This window comes from Sesamum indicum, linkage group LG16 (genome assembly GCF_000512975.1).
Source record: "Sesamum indicum cultivar Zhongzhi No. 13 linkage group LG16, S_indicum_v1.0, whole genome shotgun sequence".
Lineage (NCBI taxonomy): Eukaryota > Viridiplantae > Streptophyta > Magnoliopsida > Lamiales > Pedaliaceae > Sesamum > Sesamum indicum.
The window spans coordinates 2961005-2980382 of NC_026160.1; the positions used below are offsets into that span (position 1 = coordinate 2961005).

Sequence of the window (19378 nt, forward strand, 5' to 3'; positions counted from 1 at the left end):
TTAATGACCATGTTTGTTCCTAAAATGTATTATTTTTCTTATTATTGTATTTAGGCCCAAATTTTGTGTAAAATTACATTAAGGTCTAAATTTACCTAAAATTACATTGACGACTGACAGTTGGGGCATAATTCAAAAGGGACAACTTACACGACATTTAAACCAATCCGTGAATTGAGTAGCAACTAACTCCCCAATATTGGGGGTCCTCCGAGTGGTGGTGTTCATAGAGTTCATTCAAAAAGGACCCGTTGGCCAAAAAAGACAAAACAATAAAGATCAACACATAGGTTAAAAAGTCTAAAATAAGAATGTGAATAAATTGTTTGTATATTCACTCTTACTCGTAGTATGGCGTGAGAACTTCATAATTGCACAAGATATACGTCTCAATTATGTGACGCTATGATACGCTAAACCACCTCTTTTTTGAAGCACAACTTGCTCGACCAGGATAGTTGAAAATAGACAGTTGGATATGACTGTCGCTCATACAAAGGTCGTCATTTCTACGGGGCCCGTCAGTTTGCAAAGAATCTGCGGCTCAAAGTATTGAGAAGTGAATAGATCGATTTCTTCTATAAGGTAAGCCTCTGCAATTGACGCCTCAACTTGTTTTTTATTTTTCACCTTCATTTTTAAGTCTCGAAGAAATATAATAAACGAATATTTATTTGAGAAATATATATGACACGAGAACTACTTCAAAATACTAGTATAACTCGTGTGCTTACCTCCAAATGGGTACATCCACCTGTATTACACGGGCCTTCCCACGCGCACTTTATATGGCAAGTGAACAATTAGATGCTCCATTATTTGAAATAGGTATGGGAATGGCTTTTGGGGCGATAAAAAATATAGCTAATAAAATATAGCATTTATACTAAGTCATTATTGGAGCGGCCTTTGTAATTAAAAATTGCTTATGAAGAAAAGTCGTACCAATTGAGATGATTTTAGAAACAGCCTGGTGGTTTACAAACTTTTAACGGTGTTTCACACGAGACATGGAACGAACCCTTTCATATATCCGTGGCCATTACGCTGCGAACAAGGTTGTCCCAAATACCGTTGTTAATCTTCACAGCCTCCATTTCGTAGCCACTTTTATTACGAACATGTCACACTACAAATCTGTAACGGCTTTTGACACAATTCTTGGGACGTTTTTTATGAAAGTCCTATGGCGGTTACAAATCAAGAGCCGTGCCAAAGGCGTTTCAACATGTAATAGTTTGAAATTTGTAACGCCTCTATGAACACCATCATTTGAAATGCTTTTGGAACGGCCTTTGTAACTTTCCATTGACACAAATTACCAAAATTCAATTCATCAATCGCAGGACATTCGCAAATGTTATCCGTTCCAAAATGATTACAAAAATCATTCCAATTGGAGCGGCCGCGTGACCGTTCTTAACCAACATTTATAAATCCCGTATTTTTTATAGTGTAATAACAACTTTTACAACGTAATAATCACCTTTAAAACTAATAAATTCAATATTGCGACAAAATAAGAATATCATGTCACTAAATGTATATAATTGGTGCCGATAGTAGAATCCTTGAGGAAATAATATTTTTTTGTCCCATAAGTTAGGCCCATTTCACTTTTGGTCTCATTCATTACAGGAATAGCACTTTTAGTCCCATAAATTACAAAAATTAGCACTTTTGGTCCTCATTCACTTTTTTATCTAGAATTAATGGTGTAGCGAACGTGCCCAGCATGTGATCGTTAAGTATTTTTTGCTGGAGAAAAAATTCATCTTTTTCCTAATTTCGGACCATTTTTGGTGAAAAATATAACTGCATTTGAGGCGAAAAGCAGTTTCTCTCTTCTCTCATGAAAATTGGATCATATCCTTCCCATATTTCTATAAATTGAAGCAAGTAGAAGCAAGGCAAAGAATTATGTCTTCCACAAGTGAGTCAAGTAGGCCAAATGAAACACTTATATGGTACTATTAAAAAAATGGCCAATTTACACTCTTAAAAAAAGGCCAATTTTTCCGAAAAGCACTCATAGGCATGTAAACTACATCGTTAAATTGTAGATGGAGAAATGCAGGAGGATCAAAAGTGCTAATTTTGGTAAGTTATCAGACTAAAAGTGCTAATGTCGTAATGAATGGGACCAAAAGTGATATGAGCATAATTAACTTATGGAACTAAAACTGCTATTTTCCCCAAATCCTCACTTATTTTTTCTTTTTTTTGTCGCCAATCTTTCTTTGTTTTCATTTGTAGTGAACATTCGGCCAGCAAGTTTAGTTCTTGGGCTAGTGATTAGTCTCGTCTCGTCATGGAAACACTAACATTGACAAATTTGTTATCTTCTACAGACATGCGATGAGAAAGTATCTTCCTGTAATTCTCGAACAGTTCATCAATCAAGACTTCACCAAATTGCTCGACCAACAAGGGCTCCGCTACGGACCTCAGGCAACTGGCCATATGCCACGCATTCTCGGAATGTAACGGAGAGTTGCTGCATGCAGCCCAACTGATTTCCGAGACCTCGACGGCGTTGAGGGCGAAGGAGCCTTCCTTTTCGACCTCTGCTGCGACTTCCGCTGGCGAAGGTGTGAAATAAGGGATGTGGAATGTGTGTAGCTTGTTTTCTTCTATTAGCCCCTGCACATGTACATTTATATGGATGCTTTTAAGCTATACGCTTCCTTCTAGTTTCAATATTAATTTTGTCTATTTTTATATTAGGGGTTTAATGTAATTTCCATCTTCTAAACATATAAATATTAAAAAAAAAGGTTTAATGCAATGTCCAATTTGTGTTTTTGTATCTTTTTAAATGAAGTAATTTACCTCCCAATTCAAGGAAGTAAATTGCCCCGTTTTAAAAAATATATGGAGATAGATTATTGCAATTCAAAAAACACGGAGGTAAATTTCTAATTTTTTTTATAAGAGATAATTTGCTCATTTATAATATTACAAAAAGTTATTTGCATTTTTTTAAAAAAAAAACTATAAAAATATATCAAAGAAACTCCTCGGGAAGGAAAACAAGAAGCAAAACCCCTCCTCCCTCGAGGGATCTTTTGCTTCTAGATATATGTTTATAATGATCGAGGATCTTTTGTGTAAATAATATTTGTAGTCCTTAAACTTTAGGCCAAAATTGATTTTGGTGTCTAAATATTTTCAGATATGATCTTGGTCCCCTAATGTTTACAAATTTTTACAATATTTGTCCAATTGTTAAAATTGAATTTAAAGATCAATCTTAAGGAGGGAATAGGATTGACCAAAATCATAACAATTTTAAAGATTATGGACCATAATCCTACCTTAAAAATTAAGGGGATCAAAATCTTAATTTAAAAATTGTGGACTAAAATCATGCCTAGAAAAGTTTAGAAACCGAAGTATACGGATCAAAAGTAAAGTTTATCCTTTTTGTTTTTAATTTTTTCACTGAATTTTTTTAACGTTTAGAATTTTACATAGGGTTAACTAGGGATAATTACAGTTTTGGTCCTCATATATTGTCAATAATTCATTTTCAATCCTTAAATATGTTGAAATTCTATTTTAGTCTTTCAACTTTTAAAATGTTAACAGTTTTGGTCCTTAGGTCTAATTAATGAGCAATTTCTCATTTCAAAGAAAATATATAGTCCAATAATTTTTTTTCTATGCTCATGATTAGCCCCAATATGCTTTTGAAATAAAATTAAGCCTCCATAAATACATACCTTTGTTTGACAGCTTTGTTTTAGGGTATTCCAAGTCCTCGATATTCCCGAATAATGTAATTGGAGAAAGTCCGTAAAATTTAAGATTTGGAATACCCCGTGAACAAACTATGAAAGAATATCAAAGAAACTCTTCTTGAAGAAAAAACAGAAGCAAAATGCCTCCTCCCACGAGGGATCTTTTGTTTTTATGTATATGTTTTTAACGATAGAGGGTCTATTTGGGTAAATGATACTGTTAGTCACTATACCTAAGGTTTAAACTGATTTTGGTCCCTAAATTTTGCGAGACATGATCTTGGTCCTTAATTTTTACAAATTATTACGATTTTGGTCTGACCGTTAAAATTGAATTTAAGAATGTTAAATAGGGAATCGAGTGGACCAAAATCATGACAATTTTTAAAGATAATTGACCATAACCGTGCCTAAAAAAAAGGGAAAATTGCAAAATTAGTCCTGTAACTAAGGGGAGTGGCTTATTGATCCTGTAACATTATTATTAGCAATTTTAGTCATATAAGTTTCAAAAAAAAGTCGTGATTTCAGTCCTCCGCACGAATCTGGCCGATTTTTGGACAATTTTACTCTTTCTTAGCTTTAAAATGAGCATTTTAGTCCATTTTCAATTATTTAGCATTCTAATGCATTTACTTGCCCATGCCCCTGCTAGAATGGTATCAGAGCCTAGGTGAAGAAATATTTATTTACATTTAGATATTTTTCCACTAACGGAGGGACTCTTTAAGAGAATGAAAGCGAATGAAAGTTCGTGTTACAATAGAGAATACTTTCAAAATCTGAAAGATCAACGATGCAATTTCTTTATGGAAATTCTAGAAAACGGAGAAGATTATCTCCAAACACAGAATGAAGGTTTGGGTAACAATCAGGAATATTTTAAGATCTTGGAAAAACAGAAAAAGAATTTCGTCCTTGGAATTCTAAAGAAGGCCATAAAGCCAGATCATGAACCTCTTACTAAGGAGAAATAAGAAAATGGTGGAGAATTCATGAGATCCAGAAGGTGCTACCAGAAAATATGGTGAAAACCATACACTTAATCGAAGTCCATGGTAGCTTACCCACAAGGAGAAAAGGAACGGGTAATTTCTTTCACTAATACAGTTCTACAAATTATGATTAAGGAGTTGATTGGGAAGAAGTCGAGCCAGATACCTCAAAAATTTCACAAGATCTAAGAGAAATTCAAAAGAGAGTTGAAGACTATGGACATAGGTTAATTCATATACTTATAAAAATAGAAACTTTGAGCCAAAAGGTGGACGAGATCCTTCCCGATCTACACAAGGATCATACATATCTGAAGTCAGAAATTGCATATCTAAAGAGAAATCAAAGGGAGAGCCCTGAGATATTTAAATCCATATAAGAGCAAATCAGGGACGCCCTTGGAACAGTACCTCTTCTGCATAAGAAGAGATTCCAAAGCCAAAGACCAGAGAAGATCTGATCATCGCATCCATCAGATCTATAAAGTAATGGAGGTAACAAGAGCAGATCTATCAGATTTATAAGAATTGGTGAGATTCTTTTCCAAACTCGAGATTCAAGACTTGGTCAATATCCAAACTAATGAAATCACTCCAACACTACCATCGCCGGAGGGAAGTACATGTTCTAATGATCCTCCACTAGATCATCCAATGAGAGAGAGTTTGGATTTCCACACCAATCCCACCCCAACATTCGCGGGGACCAGGCTAAAAGAAAATCCAGGAAGAAATCCAAGAAGATGCTGAAATTACACCTTGGGTGAGAACCATGCTCTAGCCCTTGCATCCATACGACACTATACTTAACCTGGATGTTATCGATTCTCGAAATACCGTGAAATTGTTAAATGAATGGGTTGCAGCAATAAAGATAGCAACAGTTACTTTACAACTCGACAAAGAAAACTTCATAAACTAGTGGAGATAAGTTTTAAGGGTTCTGTGAAGATCAGATGGGATAATACCCTAGAAGATACCAAAATCAGCATTCGTGCGGGAGATTCAAAAACCATGATAACAGATTGGCTAGGAAGACTTATCAACATACACTTTACTAGAAATGGTTACTTCAAAGGAAGTAGAGTAGAAAAGGCTAGAGAATATGCACTAGCTCTATTTAGCCTTGAATTAAGGAGTATTTGCATAGTAGATGAATATATCTATTGGTTTCACAAGTATTTTTTCCAGAGTGGAGTAGCAACAAAAGTAGCAGCTCTAATATTCTTTGCAAAGATATGCAGTCCATAGAGGGAAATGTTATCCAATCAAACACAGTGCATGAAGGACAGCTAGATTTAGTTGCAAGAAGGATGTCTCTCCTTAAAGATAAACTGAAGGATTGGTGTTATCAAACATCTATCCAGAAAAACATGAAGAGATTAAGAGGTAAGATCAAACAAACCCCTCTTTGTTGTGATAACAATGATTTTCTTACTATTATAGGAGAATCAAGTGAGCTAAGGAAGAGGAAGAAGCAAAGAAGTGACTCCTACCCAAGGAGTTCCAGAAGAACCTCTTTCAGACGGAGATCATGGTGGTCCAAATAAAGGCCAAGTCATACAAATATTGACAAAAGAACAGATAAAGAGAAGACGAAAGTACTTATCAAAGAGCATATCGATTTTGGACTCATCGAACCTGGATTCTCTACCTACAGTAGCCCTGGATTCCTGGTGAGAAACCATGGTGAGATAAAGAGAAGTAAACCCAGGTTGGTAATTAACTATCAAAGTATTTATAAAATATTAAAATTTGATGGTAATTACATTCCTATTAGATAGCACTTAATTGATTGCATTAAAAGTGCAAAAGTGTTTTTTAAATTCGATTGCAAATTTGATTTTTATCAAATTAAAATGGAGAGTGAATCAAAAAAATTTACCACATTCTCCACACCATAGGGACAATATATCTAGAACGGATTTAGCTAATGCACCCTAAATATTTCAAAGAAAAATGGATAATCTTTTTTAAGATTATTTTGAATTCATGTTTGTCTACATTTACAACATATTAATTGCATCTACAATAAGAAAGATTATATTAAACATCTTGAAATATTTTTTGATGCATGCCATAAACAAAGTTTAGTTCTTTTTCAGAAGAAAGCTACTATTGCTGTGAATAAAATTAAATTTTTAGGAGTTCTTATTGCCGAAGCAGGAATTGAGATACAAGATCTTATTGTGGACAAAATCCACAATTTTCCATACGTATTCAAGGAGAGTAAGCATTTGCAAAGCTTCTTGGGAGTTGTTAATTTTGCAGGCATTTTTATTAAAGATCTTACAAGATACAGAAAGGATTTCCAACCACTTTTGAAAGAAATAGAAAGTTCAAAATGGAAATGGGAGGAAATACATTCGCAAAGGTTCATGAGCTGAAACAGGTTTGCAGTAACCTGTCAAAGCTTGTTATACCACAAAAAGAGGACGGGTTGGTGGTCTGCACAGATGCCAATGACTATAGACGGCAACAGTCCACATAAAAAAACACCACCACAGGGGAAGAACTTTGTAGATTTACAGGAGGGTAGTTCTCAGAATAATAAGCCAAAGTCTGGCACATTAACGAGAAGGAATTCTTTGCGGTTTCGAAGACTTTTACGAAATGACCTTTATTTTTACTTGCTAAAGAATTCAATTTAAAAGTTGATAATACGAATGTTAAAACTTTCCTGAAAAATAAATTAGAATCTAAAATTGAGAAAGCTTGTATTATCAGATGGCAAGTTGAATGTCGATATTATTGTCATAAAATCTCACGAGAATGTTCTTGCAGATTTCCTGAAAATGGATGGAGGCATCTGAAGCAAATTCCATCATGTTGAGGCTCAGGCACCTTAAAGAAAATCTTGATGAGTTTGACAACAAGTTTGGACAACTAGCGCTAAATGCTCAAGTTGCCGGACAAATTTAAAGAGTTGATCTGGACATGGTCCAATTCGCCATAAGGAGTTCCTTGTTAGCATTCACCTCGCTATGGAATGACCTACGACAACTAATTCAAAAAGCATCACCTTCGAGGATGACTTATTAATTAAGGGAGCATGACCCTAGACATACCCTTAGAGTGCAGGGCTCTAAACCTATAGAGTCGGATTCAAGTACCGATTGCACGAGGCCATTGCTAGACTCTGGTGAAACGGCATTAATTGAATCACAGGAAGTTCAAACTCATGATGATTCAAGTCAACCCAACGCCTCTGAGGTAAAAGAGCGACAGATTAGCCTTAGGTCGATGCCAAACACCTCTAGGGCTAATACTAACGAGTTGATATCTTTTTCTTCTATTTGGCAGGAAATACCAGAGTATGTGGAAAAAAATAATTTCCCGCGAGGAGTAAATCCAAGCAAGACCATCATCGAAACATTCGGAAAATACAACAAAGTCTAGATGTCAAAGGGATCCGAATCAGAAGATGTGTGAGAATGGTATGATTTTGGAGCCTTGGCTTCACTTCATACTATATCGCCAAGTTTTCCGAAAATTTCTTCCGAAATGGATTAGTGGGGTAGTCTATGACTCTTGGCAAAACAACTCTCACTTGAAGTGAGGAGATATTTTGGAGTTAAAATTCGTATCAGTAGCTCCAGAAATAGTAGAAAGGGGTCTCATCCAGCCTTCTATTTGATTAAGTTGCAGAGACTAGACATGATAGCTATTAACAAAATTAAAGCCGCCTCAAGAGAAGCTCCCCTGGTATCAGCTATTAGTAAAGACGATATCTCTACCAGAAGAGCTTGGGGATTATGAGTCTGTCTCATTGAGATGGACAAAGTCAAGTGTTTATTCAAAATTTTCTCAAACAAGGTGAATGGATTGTTCTTGTTAAACTTTATGACGGGAAAAAGCACTGAGTTTGCAAAAACATTATTTGAGAAGAAGAGGATGTTAATCTAGGAAAATAGCAACCAACAATTGAAGTTACGAGGATGAAAATGTGCAACATGCTGCATGCTGGGCAATGGCATAACCATATATGCCCTTGCTGTGACAAACAAGAGAAGCCCCTGTTCGAAACAAAAATTCGTATCACACAAAAGAAATCCAAAACCAAACCAGGACAAGGAAAAAGTATGGAATTTCTACAAAGCGATGTAAAAATTGGAGAATACAAAAAATCAAGAATAAGACTGTCGGCAGAAAACAACAAAGAGCAACAGTCAACAAAGCAGGAAAGCCAACTAGGAATCACATGGCCGACAAGCCATTATGACCAACAGCTGGAAAGGATGCGACAATGATGAACATAGTGACGTTATAAAAAAAATAAGCTTGGAGTCCGGGTTTGAAATCCCCTGACGCGTATAAATAAGTAAGCAATGAAGCACATGGGGATTATAAGAACAAACTTCTTCAACTTTTCAAAGCATAATATTTCGAGTATCAAGTCTTTGTATTTTCAAATCTCTTAGTTTATGGGGGTTTTCCTAACAAGTCAATCTATCATATGAAGGGCTAAATAGTTGTCTCCTCTAACGAAAGAAAATAGGACTGTATTGTTCGTTGCTGAAGGAGCCAAGATCCTACGAACCATCTACTGTGGCAGTGTGGTTGAAGGAAGTCCATAAAATCGAGGACTTGAAATACAGAGAACAAAACGATTAGACCAAGGTATGAATTTATGAGGGCTTAATTTATTTCAGAAGTATGTTGGGCCTAACTTGGAGCATGTAGTGGACTAGGTTAGTTTTTCGCTGAAAGGAAAAATGGTCATAAATTGGGTGGAAGGACCAAAATTACGAACATTTGAAAGATATAAGACTGAAATTGCCACCGCAAAAGTTAGAGGACCAAATTTGCCAACCCTTTACATATGTAGGATGAAAATTGCAGTATTGCCTCAAAACAAATTAGGGGACCAAAATCCTAACAATTTGTAAAAATTAGGGACTAAAATCATGCCTCAAGAAATTTAGGGACCCAACTAATATTGACCCAAAGTATAGGGATCAAAAGTTTAATTTATGCGTTTTCTTTTTAATTTTTTTCATTGAATTTTTTTTTGCATGTTTATAATTACTGTGCTCAAAATTATGGGAAGTAATGTAGTGAATTCAATAATAAAAAAACCAAAACTAACTTGTGGAATATAAATGCATTTTTCCTTTTGTCTTACAAACAAAAGACATACTAGATTAAAGAATATAATATAAGTAATAAATTAACTGAGTAAAGAAATTATAATTAATATAAAGTTCCGGTTAATTTAAATAACTAATATTAATATCTTATGACACAATATATGTTGTTCTTTCTATTTTATTCCATTTCAATTCTTAATACTAGTAATTGTGGCACACCCTATATATTCTAACTTTTATAAATACCATTTAAAATAAAATATTTATAAGATATTTATTATTTCATACATTACATACAAAATAATAAGTTAACATTAAATGGACGTCATTCTTCTTTTAGTCTCAAAACAACAATGCACATGATTTTTTGGAACTAAAAGAGTATTTTGTGTTTTATAAATATTACATACCTGGGACACCATTTCTTTTATTGCCATGGCTAAGAGCTCCCAAATGTAGCAGCCGTCTTGGCTGGAAGCCTCTTCACTCTTCCTTCCCAACATAGACAGCACCATTCTCCCACCACCCACCACTTCCTCGGAACGACATCTCAGAAATGTCGAAAAGTCTCCCTGGAATTGCTTATAGTAGGCATTGATCACAGTTTTAGGACTTGTACTTGACACGCAAATGTTTTCTTTATTCAGCCCCACCCCTGCCGGGACCTGCTAGTACACACTCATAGAGGTGATTATGTCCAAAATAAGAGAGTGTTTTGGTATGTTTATGAGATTTTAAATAGATTTCACAATATGTTTAAGAGTTTATAAAATATTAAAATGTATTCGACAAAACTTTTAGAGAATGAAATTCCACAATATGTACTTGTAAGCTCATTTTTTAAAAAAAATTAGAAGCTCCAGACCTACTTTTACATAATTTTAACAAATTCATTTAATTTTGATGATATTATTTATAAAATTGCTATTACTAATATTTTATAAGCTCAATCATCTTATTTTATTCAAATACTTTAAAAGTTTATTTATAAAATAAGATTTAACATTTTTATAAGCTCAAGTTCAATTAATGAAATAAAATGGAAGAACCTATTTATAGAGTGAAATTTGTTGGTAATTATATTGCCAATGAATTTAACAAGAAAATTATTACTTAGTAATTAGTTCGTAGCTGATTTTGACATCTAATGGGATATATCTATCCTAATGCTAACAAGATTAAAATACTAGAAAGTAAAATACCCACTAAGGTTCAAGATCCGCATGTTCTACTTGCGGGTTGGGTCGTATCGAACTTGGCACCCCAAATCAGAACCGTTCGATGGCCTTGTACATACTTGAAATTTTGGGATGGTGACACATAATCTATATAAATACGAACATCTAATCTTATAAATACCCATAAGTTTGCCTTTAAATCTCACGAACTCTCAAACTGACTCAAGCATTGAAGGCCTTCGTCGAGGACAACCCAAAAAGCCTAAAGAGCTTTTTTCTATTTAGGTTGCAAACATCCGATCTAGACTACTTGGGTGGACTATATGTCCGACCCAAACCAACACCGAATTTTTTCGTTATTGATTTGCTAGAAAGTTTACTAACAAAAGTATTTGCCAGTAAAACATTGGGGGTTGGTTCTTTTTAATATTTTAGCCAAGGGCAATTACAAAATTTTACAATATTAAAGTTCCTTTATGATTGTATCTCATTTCTAATATTAATTTTGAAGCAAAAAAAATTTAAAGTTCTTATTATCGACTGAATTCATTGCTAATTCCTAATGAGTTTACTCTCCTTTCTATTTTTCTAGCTACTCACTAATCTTTTGCAATGTGTTTCAGGAATAGCACATAATTAATAAATGGGATTTTGGTTGAAAATTTTGGTTTACCTTGGACAGCCACATTAGACTGGTAGAAGAATGAACAAAATGGAGACTTTTAGCAGCAAAAAGCCTGCCGTAAAATGACCCTGGAGCTCCATACACGAAGCATTGTCCGGATCCAGGCGGCATTTCCCGCCTTAGTTCCGACTGAAACCTGGGCAGGAAAACCCTGAAAAGCGAGTTGAAATCATTTCCAGGCAAATCGTTCAAGTATATTTGGAAATCCAGGGCAGCCCGGTGCTCCAGTTTCTGGCGAAGTTTCCCGACAGTTCTCACAACCTCCGACGCCGCAAACAAAGTGTTTGGTCCGGCGGAACTGCCCAAATCTGCTATGCACATAGTCTTGGGTACCATGCTCTTGTATAGTTCAGTTACGGATTCTTCTATCATTTGTGTTGACATGGATATCACCTTTCTCTGCCAAGTTCCATTAACATTAATATATATATATATATATATACATACAAAGAGAGAGAGAGAGAGAGAGAGTGAATATATACTGCAATTAAAGAGTTGTTGGCATAACTGGTCTCCCCCAGACCTCCGTTCATGTGAAGAATTTGCGTTACTTCCATTGTTATTTGTGTGTGTGTGTCTGTGTGTTTCGGATCTGTGTTACTTCCACTTTTATAGACTTTGCTTCTCACGCCCTATAGACAAGAAAAAGAAAGACAAAGAAGAGAGCTAATATATAACTAGTAATTAATTTGTGGTACACCCTAAGAGATCTAATATATAACTAGTAATTAATTTGTGGTACACCCTATGTTCGTGAAAATTATATATAATACTATTTAAGATTAAAATTTTATTTTTTTTAAAGTATATACAAAATAATATTAATATTAAAATTATAAAAAGATTATATCAAAAAGATTCATAAAAAAAGAAAGAAGTAACTATCAAAAAATATTCAGAGAATGGGAGGAAATTAGATAAAACAATTTTAAAAAACAAATTAAAAATTAGAAAAAAGATAGACACCAAAGAGGTGCTCTGGGTTAATTATATTTTATTACAAAATAAAAAAAATACATTAATATAATTTTTTTTAAATATTATAATATTATTATTACGAGTTGCGGTTAGACTCGATTAAAAATTATTTTTTTTTTTAAAAACTCGCCAAGTCGCAATTTTGAATCGCAACGCAACTCAGTGATCAAAATCGCGACTCAGTGTCATGATTACAAATCACGATACCAAGTCGTGATTTCACATAATTTTTTTTAATTTTATTTAATTAATTTTTGTTATAAATTATTTATATAAAATTAATTTTAACAGCATATTAAAATCTAAATAATCATAATATTAAAATTATATTAATTTAAAAAAATACAATTAAATGTACAAATATAATAGTGTATATTTTTTTGTACAATTGTAAAAAATAAAATAAAGTATACAATTTCAAATGTCCATCTGTTCCACAATTGCGTCTGTGCCATTGATGTCGATATCTTCTTATTCCCTCGATCATATTTTGCATTGGCTCATTTTGTGCCTCATTTTCATCACCACCGAACCGACTTGATGTTGTTGCAGAACTAGACTCTACATTGTCACGATATGCACTAAATGATGGAAATGGAATTGGTGAAATATTGTATCCTGGTGCATATGGTTGATTAATACCAAGACCAAGATCAAGATGTACTTGTGAAGAATAATCTTGTGTTTGACTTGGCATATATGGAGCCGATTGAAACCAATCATTTTGAGGCGGTTAAGGCATGTAAATAATCTTGAGGCGGTTGAGGCACGTAATAATTTTAAAGTGTATATACTGTAGAAGGACCAGCTATATCCACCGCAACATCATGACATTCAACTGAATCAGTAGACATTCGGCTAGAACTTCTTCTTTGCCTGTGGGATGTTGTGGGAGCATCATCAGATGGAGAAGCAATTTATTGTGGCTGATGGGTTATGGCTTCCTTAATAATATGTAACCCGTGTTCGAATCTATTCACTAATTGACTATATCCTTCAATATTTAGTGGTCTAGATCGACACAAAGTTTCTAGGGCATTCACCTCGTTTACCTGAAGACTTTAGAAAAATAATGATCCTTGTATTGTAAAAATGATATCTAAAATAAAGTATGTGATATTATATAACAACGTAACACAACTTGCAACATAGGTGCTTCTCTAGGTTGGCACCCACCTTCCACACGTCTATTAGTAGATGACGACACGAAATTTGTTGTTATGTTGTAGTATCATTTCCAATAAACTCATTATGTTTCTCTTCTATGAAAAATGGGTGGCCTATACAATCGTGTCATATCGTCTTTGCCATCTAGTGATGTATTGTATGTGTTGCAGGTGTCAATCTATGCCCGCGTGATTTTTACGGGAGATTTGATAGAGGTTCATATCCTGGGTATCTGTCGCTTCTGGAATATTTTGCCTCTTCTTGAATTGGCGAAGAATCCGTCCGGAATGATGCATTTCAACTGTTACATAGAGTACCAATGAACATGATGACCTCCACAACTGGGAATTTCAAATCAGCGGCGTAAGCCATAATGACATCCGAGCCCATGTCCTACAGCTACCAGATGAACTGTATTAAATAAAAAGATGTAATTAATACGTATTTAATACACGGTATAAATACACGTGTAATATTAAAAATAAGTTACCTGATCCGCCTGCATCTCATCCAATATTTCTCTTATCACCTGGACAGTACCCATATTGTTCGGGTGAGCGTGTGCTGACAATTCCAAGTAGCACCATATGGTGTTGCTGGGAGCCAGCGATTGTAGTCCATTTGGACTTAGCCCATAAATATTCATGCCGCACCAAATTCAGGGCAAAGTGGAGTGATCTGTGACCATGCCCAAATCTATATGAATAATACAAATATGTGTTAATAATTAATATTCATAGCAAAAAATAATTTGTAAGAGTTATTAAGTAAATTTTACCTGCAATAATTGCAGAGCACCATCAATTGCAGCTTTGCCTTTTGTGCTGCCATTACATAATTCAAATATAAAAATACCAGCACAATACTCCCTCAATTATACATCCTGGTCGTTTCTATACCTTTTAATTTTGAAAGATATAGTCATGATATCAGGTTATCTCATGAATTTGGGCACATCATCCCACCCAATAGAAGCAACACAATGGCACGGGGGCATAATGGACGACGATGTCGTGGGAAGTGTTATGAGTAATATCGACCGCCGCCAAATGAGATATAATTGCCTGTGTTTGCAGTCTAAAGCCCTTCAACGCATTTGCATCTGGGCTAAGCCTAAATAAGTAAGGCAATATTCCTGCGATTGTTGTGTTGTGCGGTCGATATCAACTCCTATCACCGGCTCGCCATTTATTGGGACTGCCCATATTATTTAGATATCTTTTAGGATAATTGTGGCTTCCCCTATACGAAAATAAAAAGTGTGCGTCTCGGATCACCACATCTCCACCAATGCGGTGATGAGATGATGATTTAATTGAAGGTGTCCGCACCTGTAAGCTCCATAAAATTCTATTTGGTGTAGGATTTGTTGTACAAGTACGGAAAGATAATTTGTTGAAAATGGGTCCAGAAAGTACCATCCACACGCGCGTGCCTGTAGTATGGCATCTAGGTCACATTTGGAAATATCATCGGGCCTATGTTGGGTTTGTCCCATCACGAGGGCCTACACAGAGCGTCTATCCATTTGTACGAAAAATTAATTTGTGTAACCCACACGAAATATTGTAAGAATTATAGAATGACAACTCGTACATATGAAAGTAAATCGAAAGGTTTGTTTTGAAAGTAAAGTGAAAAAAGGCAACGCCTCTTTTATAGAGGTTGGGTGGTTAATTTTTTTTCATAAATGTACAAATGATCAATGTGACCCATCAGTGGCTGCGGCCAGCCTTAAAATTAAAACTGGCAGCACCAGCCTTTAAGTAAAGGCTGGCCCGCGCTTACCAGCCTTACTGAAACGGCTGGTCGTGCCATTGGTGTACCGAACATGAAGTATACAAAAATTTATGATAAGAACGAAGGCAGACATGATGTGAGAATGCTTTTCAAAAATAAAAAAGTTTTAATCAAGGCGGTGAAAGATCACTCGATGCGATATGCACGTCACGAGTATTGGATAGCTGAGAGTTCGAAGGTCAAGTGAAAAGTATACTGTACGCAGCGCAGCCGGGTATATATATATATTTGTATAAGTATAAACATACAAAATTAGTCGACTAATTTATATTTATTTTTTTCATATATGTATTGTGGATGGGAGTTGCGAGGGATTTTGAAACAAAAAATTGAAAGGTAGATAATAACAAAATATGGGGGAACCATACATGTATATTGAATGAAATGTCCCTCTAACATGGTAATTTGGATAGGATTTTATGTTGCTTCTTTACTTTTAGGACAGGTAAAATGCAACCTCGCGTACGGAATAAAGCATGTCATCCAAACTGTGGAAGACCATACAGGATACGGTATACCATACTAAAAGGCATGGTTCAGTTTAAAAGTGGCAGGTGAAATTGTTTACGGCACATGGGAGAGTTCAGTTTGAAATCTACCCAAATATATGTGAGCTCTCCAAAATATAATCGAACGATTGTTTAATTGCAACACAAAGCCCGCCACCTGTCAACCAGTGCATATGTGCTAGGATACGTCTTTTGGGCGTTCAAGCCGTGTATTACAATGGTGGCCAATAACCAACTGTAGACGGATTTTGCATATACGATGTTCACACGTTGGTATCAAAATTCTGTTGAGCATAGCATCACCAAATACCATCAGTTCCAACAGTCCGTCCCGGTTGTTACAAGACATCACAGCCGACACGGACTCAATACCCATGTTCTCAAAATTGCGAATCGAGAATGTTCTTGCGACAAGTGGACTCAATTTGGTATTCCTTGCAGTCACGCTCAAAAGGTATGCGCTGCATACTGATTAATGCTGCATCTGGTGAATGATTATTATGATATAATGGCTTATAAGAATACATATTCCAAGTCATTTGAACCTGTACATTCTGAAGATTATTGGGTTGTACTGGGATTTGAGTTGGTCCATGACACTACTATTCGCATCTCTTCACGCCCTGGTCGAAATCAAACATCACGTATTCATAACGAGATGGATTTGACGCAAACACGTGCAAGGCAATAAGCCCAACAGATAAATTCTTCTACACAATCAAATTTGCTGGTACCGAGTTGTTAAGAATAATTATATACTTTATTGTATTTTTTACAATTGTACAAAAAAATATATACTATTATATTTGTACACTTAATTGTAATTTGTTAAATTAATATAATTTTAATATTATGAGTTGTTGGCGTAACTGGTCTCCCCCAGACCTCCGTTCATGTGAAGAATTTGTGTTACTTCCATTGTTATTTGTGTGTGTGTGTGTGTGTTTCGGGTCTGTGTTACTTCCACTTTTATAGACTTTGCGTCTCACGCCCAAAGGTTGTTGTAGGTTTTGGCTTTTGCTTTTTGTTTTTGGTATTTTTTTTTTTTTTTTGTGGGTTTAAAAGAGTTCTTATTAGTGTTATATTTAAGAAGGCCTGTTGCATTGAATCTAGAATTGGTTTCATATATGATGAATTGGGATACAACGGTTACTAAAACTTTTGGTAGTAGGAAAAATGATAATATAAAAATAAATGTAATAAAAAAATAAAAGCAGGAGAAAGAGAAAAAAATATTAAATAAAAATAAACAATTATTTAAAAAAATAATTCTTATCATTTGTAGATAGTGGGGAAATGTGAAAATTATATAATACTATTTAAAACTGAAATTTTATTTTTTATTAAAGTAAATACAAAATAATATTAATATTAAAATTATAAAAAGATTATATCAAAATAATTCATAAAAAAAGAAAGAAGTAACTATCAAAAAATATTCAGAGAATGGGAGGAAATTAGATAAAACAATTTTAAAAAACAAATTAAAAATTAGAAAAAAGATAGAACACCAAAGAGGTGTTGTCCCATAATATATAGCTAATAGAGAATAGGAGGAAATTAGATGAAAAAAATTTAAAAAATAAATTAAAAATTAGAAAAAAGATAGAACACCAAAGAGGTGTTGTCCCATAATATATAGCTAATAAGTGTAGCACATTCTATATATGTACATAATTTTTATAAAATATTAAAAATAAAATATTTTAAATTATATTATTTACTTAATATATATATATATAACATAATATATATAAGATAAAATGAATGATATAAAAGTACTAAAGGGTAGTTATAAAATATCATGGTAAGTGAGGAAGTTAAAAGTAATTATTCAATATTAAAAAATAAAAATTAATATACTAATAAATTGAAAACATCAATAAAGTGCTTTTTAATTATATAGTATAGATATGTATATTATTTAAATTAAATAAAAAATATTTTGCAATATATGACTCTTAAATAAAACTTTCATTTTCAATAGACAGAAAAATAATCAAAACAGACTTCTCTTAGGGGCATGCGCTCTTCTGTCTGACTGCTACACCCCTGTGCTAAAATCATTCCCTCAGAAAGAGGATTTCCGCCTTCAAATGCACGGGAGGCTTGCTATGCGATATCCTTTAGGGGGCGACTCGACTCTAGATAGCCTTTGGAATCAATTCCATTAAGCCAAGTGGGATCAATTCCACCTCCACCTGTCCCTTAGTTCAAGCGCAAGGGAATGAATCAAAAAAAAAATTGGCAATACAGATTCGGAATCAATAGTAAAGAAATCAGTCCAGCTTGAATAATCGACTTCTCTTCCGGTATGAGGAATGAAAAGCGGAAAGTCTCCATGTAATCAAGGTAATGAAATTGGTGAAAGCCCATTGTTACTAGACGAGGTTTCTACCTATCAATGGAGCCAGCAGAATGTCGTTTCATCCTGAAAGCCTACTTGCAGCCGACAACATTCTAATTGGGTACAACAGAGCAGGTACAAGCTTTTTGTATTGTTGCGCACAGGAGCAGTGAATTCCTCAACCATGGCAGCACGCCATTGGGTGTTCTTTAGAGCCTGAGTTGAATTGGAAGGCTCGCGTAGTAGTTTTGAATTTGACATCTACTTTTGACTATTTGAAGAATGATATATAGTTTTCTACATATACATGCAATATATTCCCACTCATTAAAGTTCATATTATTGAAGAACACTGTAACTACCTATCTTATCAATCACTCATTAATAGTTTTCTATCTTATCAACTTCCTATTTCTCTCCTTAATTTACGCTCTATCTTCTCAATTTTCTATTTCTCTCTCTTTATAATTTATCCTTTTCTCTATTCTAACTCCAGCATTCTTTTTTCTTCTCTCATTTTTTTTTCAATTTTTTTCTCAACTTTTATATTTTATTAATCTAATTAATATACTTTTAGATAATACTTATTTTTTAAAAATATTAAAAATATAAAAAAATATTATTATATTTGCACACGTTCTTTAGGTAGCTTTTTCCAACTAGTATATTTAGGTCAGTTTTTATATATATCAATAATTGGATGTTTAGACGTGGCTAAACAAGGAGGACAAACGAGAATGACCCAAGTACATGCCAAACTGAACAATCAAGGTAAGCCCCTCCATACTGCAAGCAAGAAAGTGGATGATGCAACTTTCTCGCGGGGTCAAGGTTGCTTTGGACTATTCATACTCCAATCACGGCTGTAAACAAGCTGAAATTAAGT

The 19378-nt window shown here is 34.3% G+C and overlaps 1 protein-coding gene and 1 long non-coding RNA gene across 3 annotated transcripts; both read right to left on the reverse strand.

Annotated features, from left to right (window-relative positions):
• LOC105178647 (salicylate carboxymethyltransferase) lies at window positions 2022-12364 on the reverse strand. Of its 2 annotated transcripts, XM_020699412.1 has the most exons (5): window positions 12174-12364; window positions 11680-12090; window positions 10239-10493; window positions 8661-8754; window positions 2022-2643 (listed from the first exon to the last, which is right to left on the reverse strand). In XM_020699412.1, the coding sequence occupies exons 1-5, from the start codon at window positions 12246-12248 to the stop codon at window positions 2408-2410; spliced, it is 1071 nt and encodes a 356-aa protein (XP_020555071.1). In that variant the 5' UTR covers window positions 12249-12364; the 3' UTR covers window positions 2022-2407. The 2 variants fall into 2 exon arrangements, with proteins under 2 accessions (XP_020555071.1, XP_011100460.1); XM_011102158.2 differs by lacking the exon at window positions 8661-8754 and having other exon boundaries at window positions 12174-12358.
• Window positions 18052-18953, reverse strand: LOC110013270. Its single transcript, XR_002288437.1, has 2 exons — window positions 18544-18953; window positions 18052-18346 (listed from the first exon to the last, which is right to left on the reverse strand). It is a non-coding gene; the product is annotated as an uncharacterized LOC110013270 (long non-coding RNA).

Coding starts and splice junctions, on each gene's coding strand:
- LOC105178647 (XM_011102158.2), bottom strand. CDS start 12,248: ATGGAAGTAACGCAAATTCTTCACATGAACGGAGGTCTGGGGGAGACC. Junction 10,494..11,679: donor GTCTAATGTGGCTGTCCAAG/GTAAACCAAAAT, acceptor GTGTACTAGCAG/GTCCCGGCAGGGGTGGGGCT. Junction 2,644..10,238: donor TAAAAGAAATGGTGTCCCAG/GTATGTAATATT, acceptor GTACATGTGCAG/GGGCTAATAGAAGAAAACAA.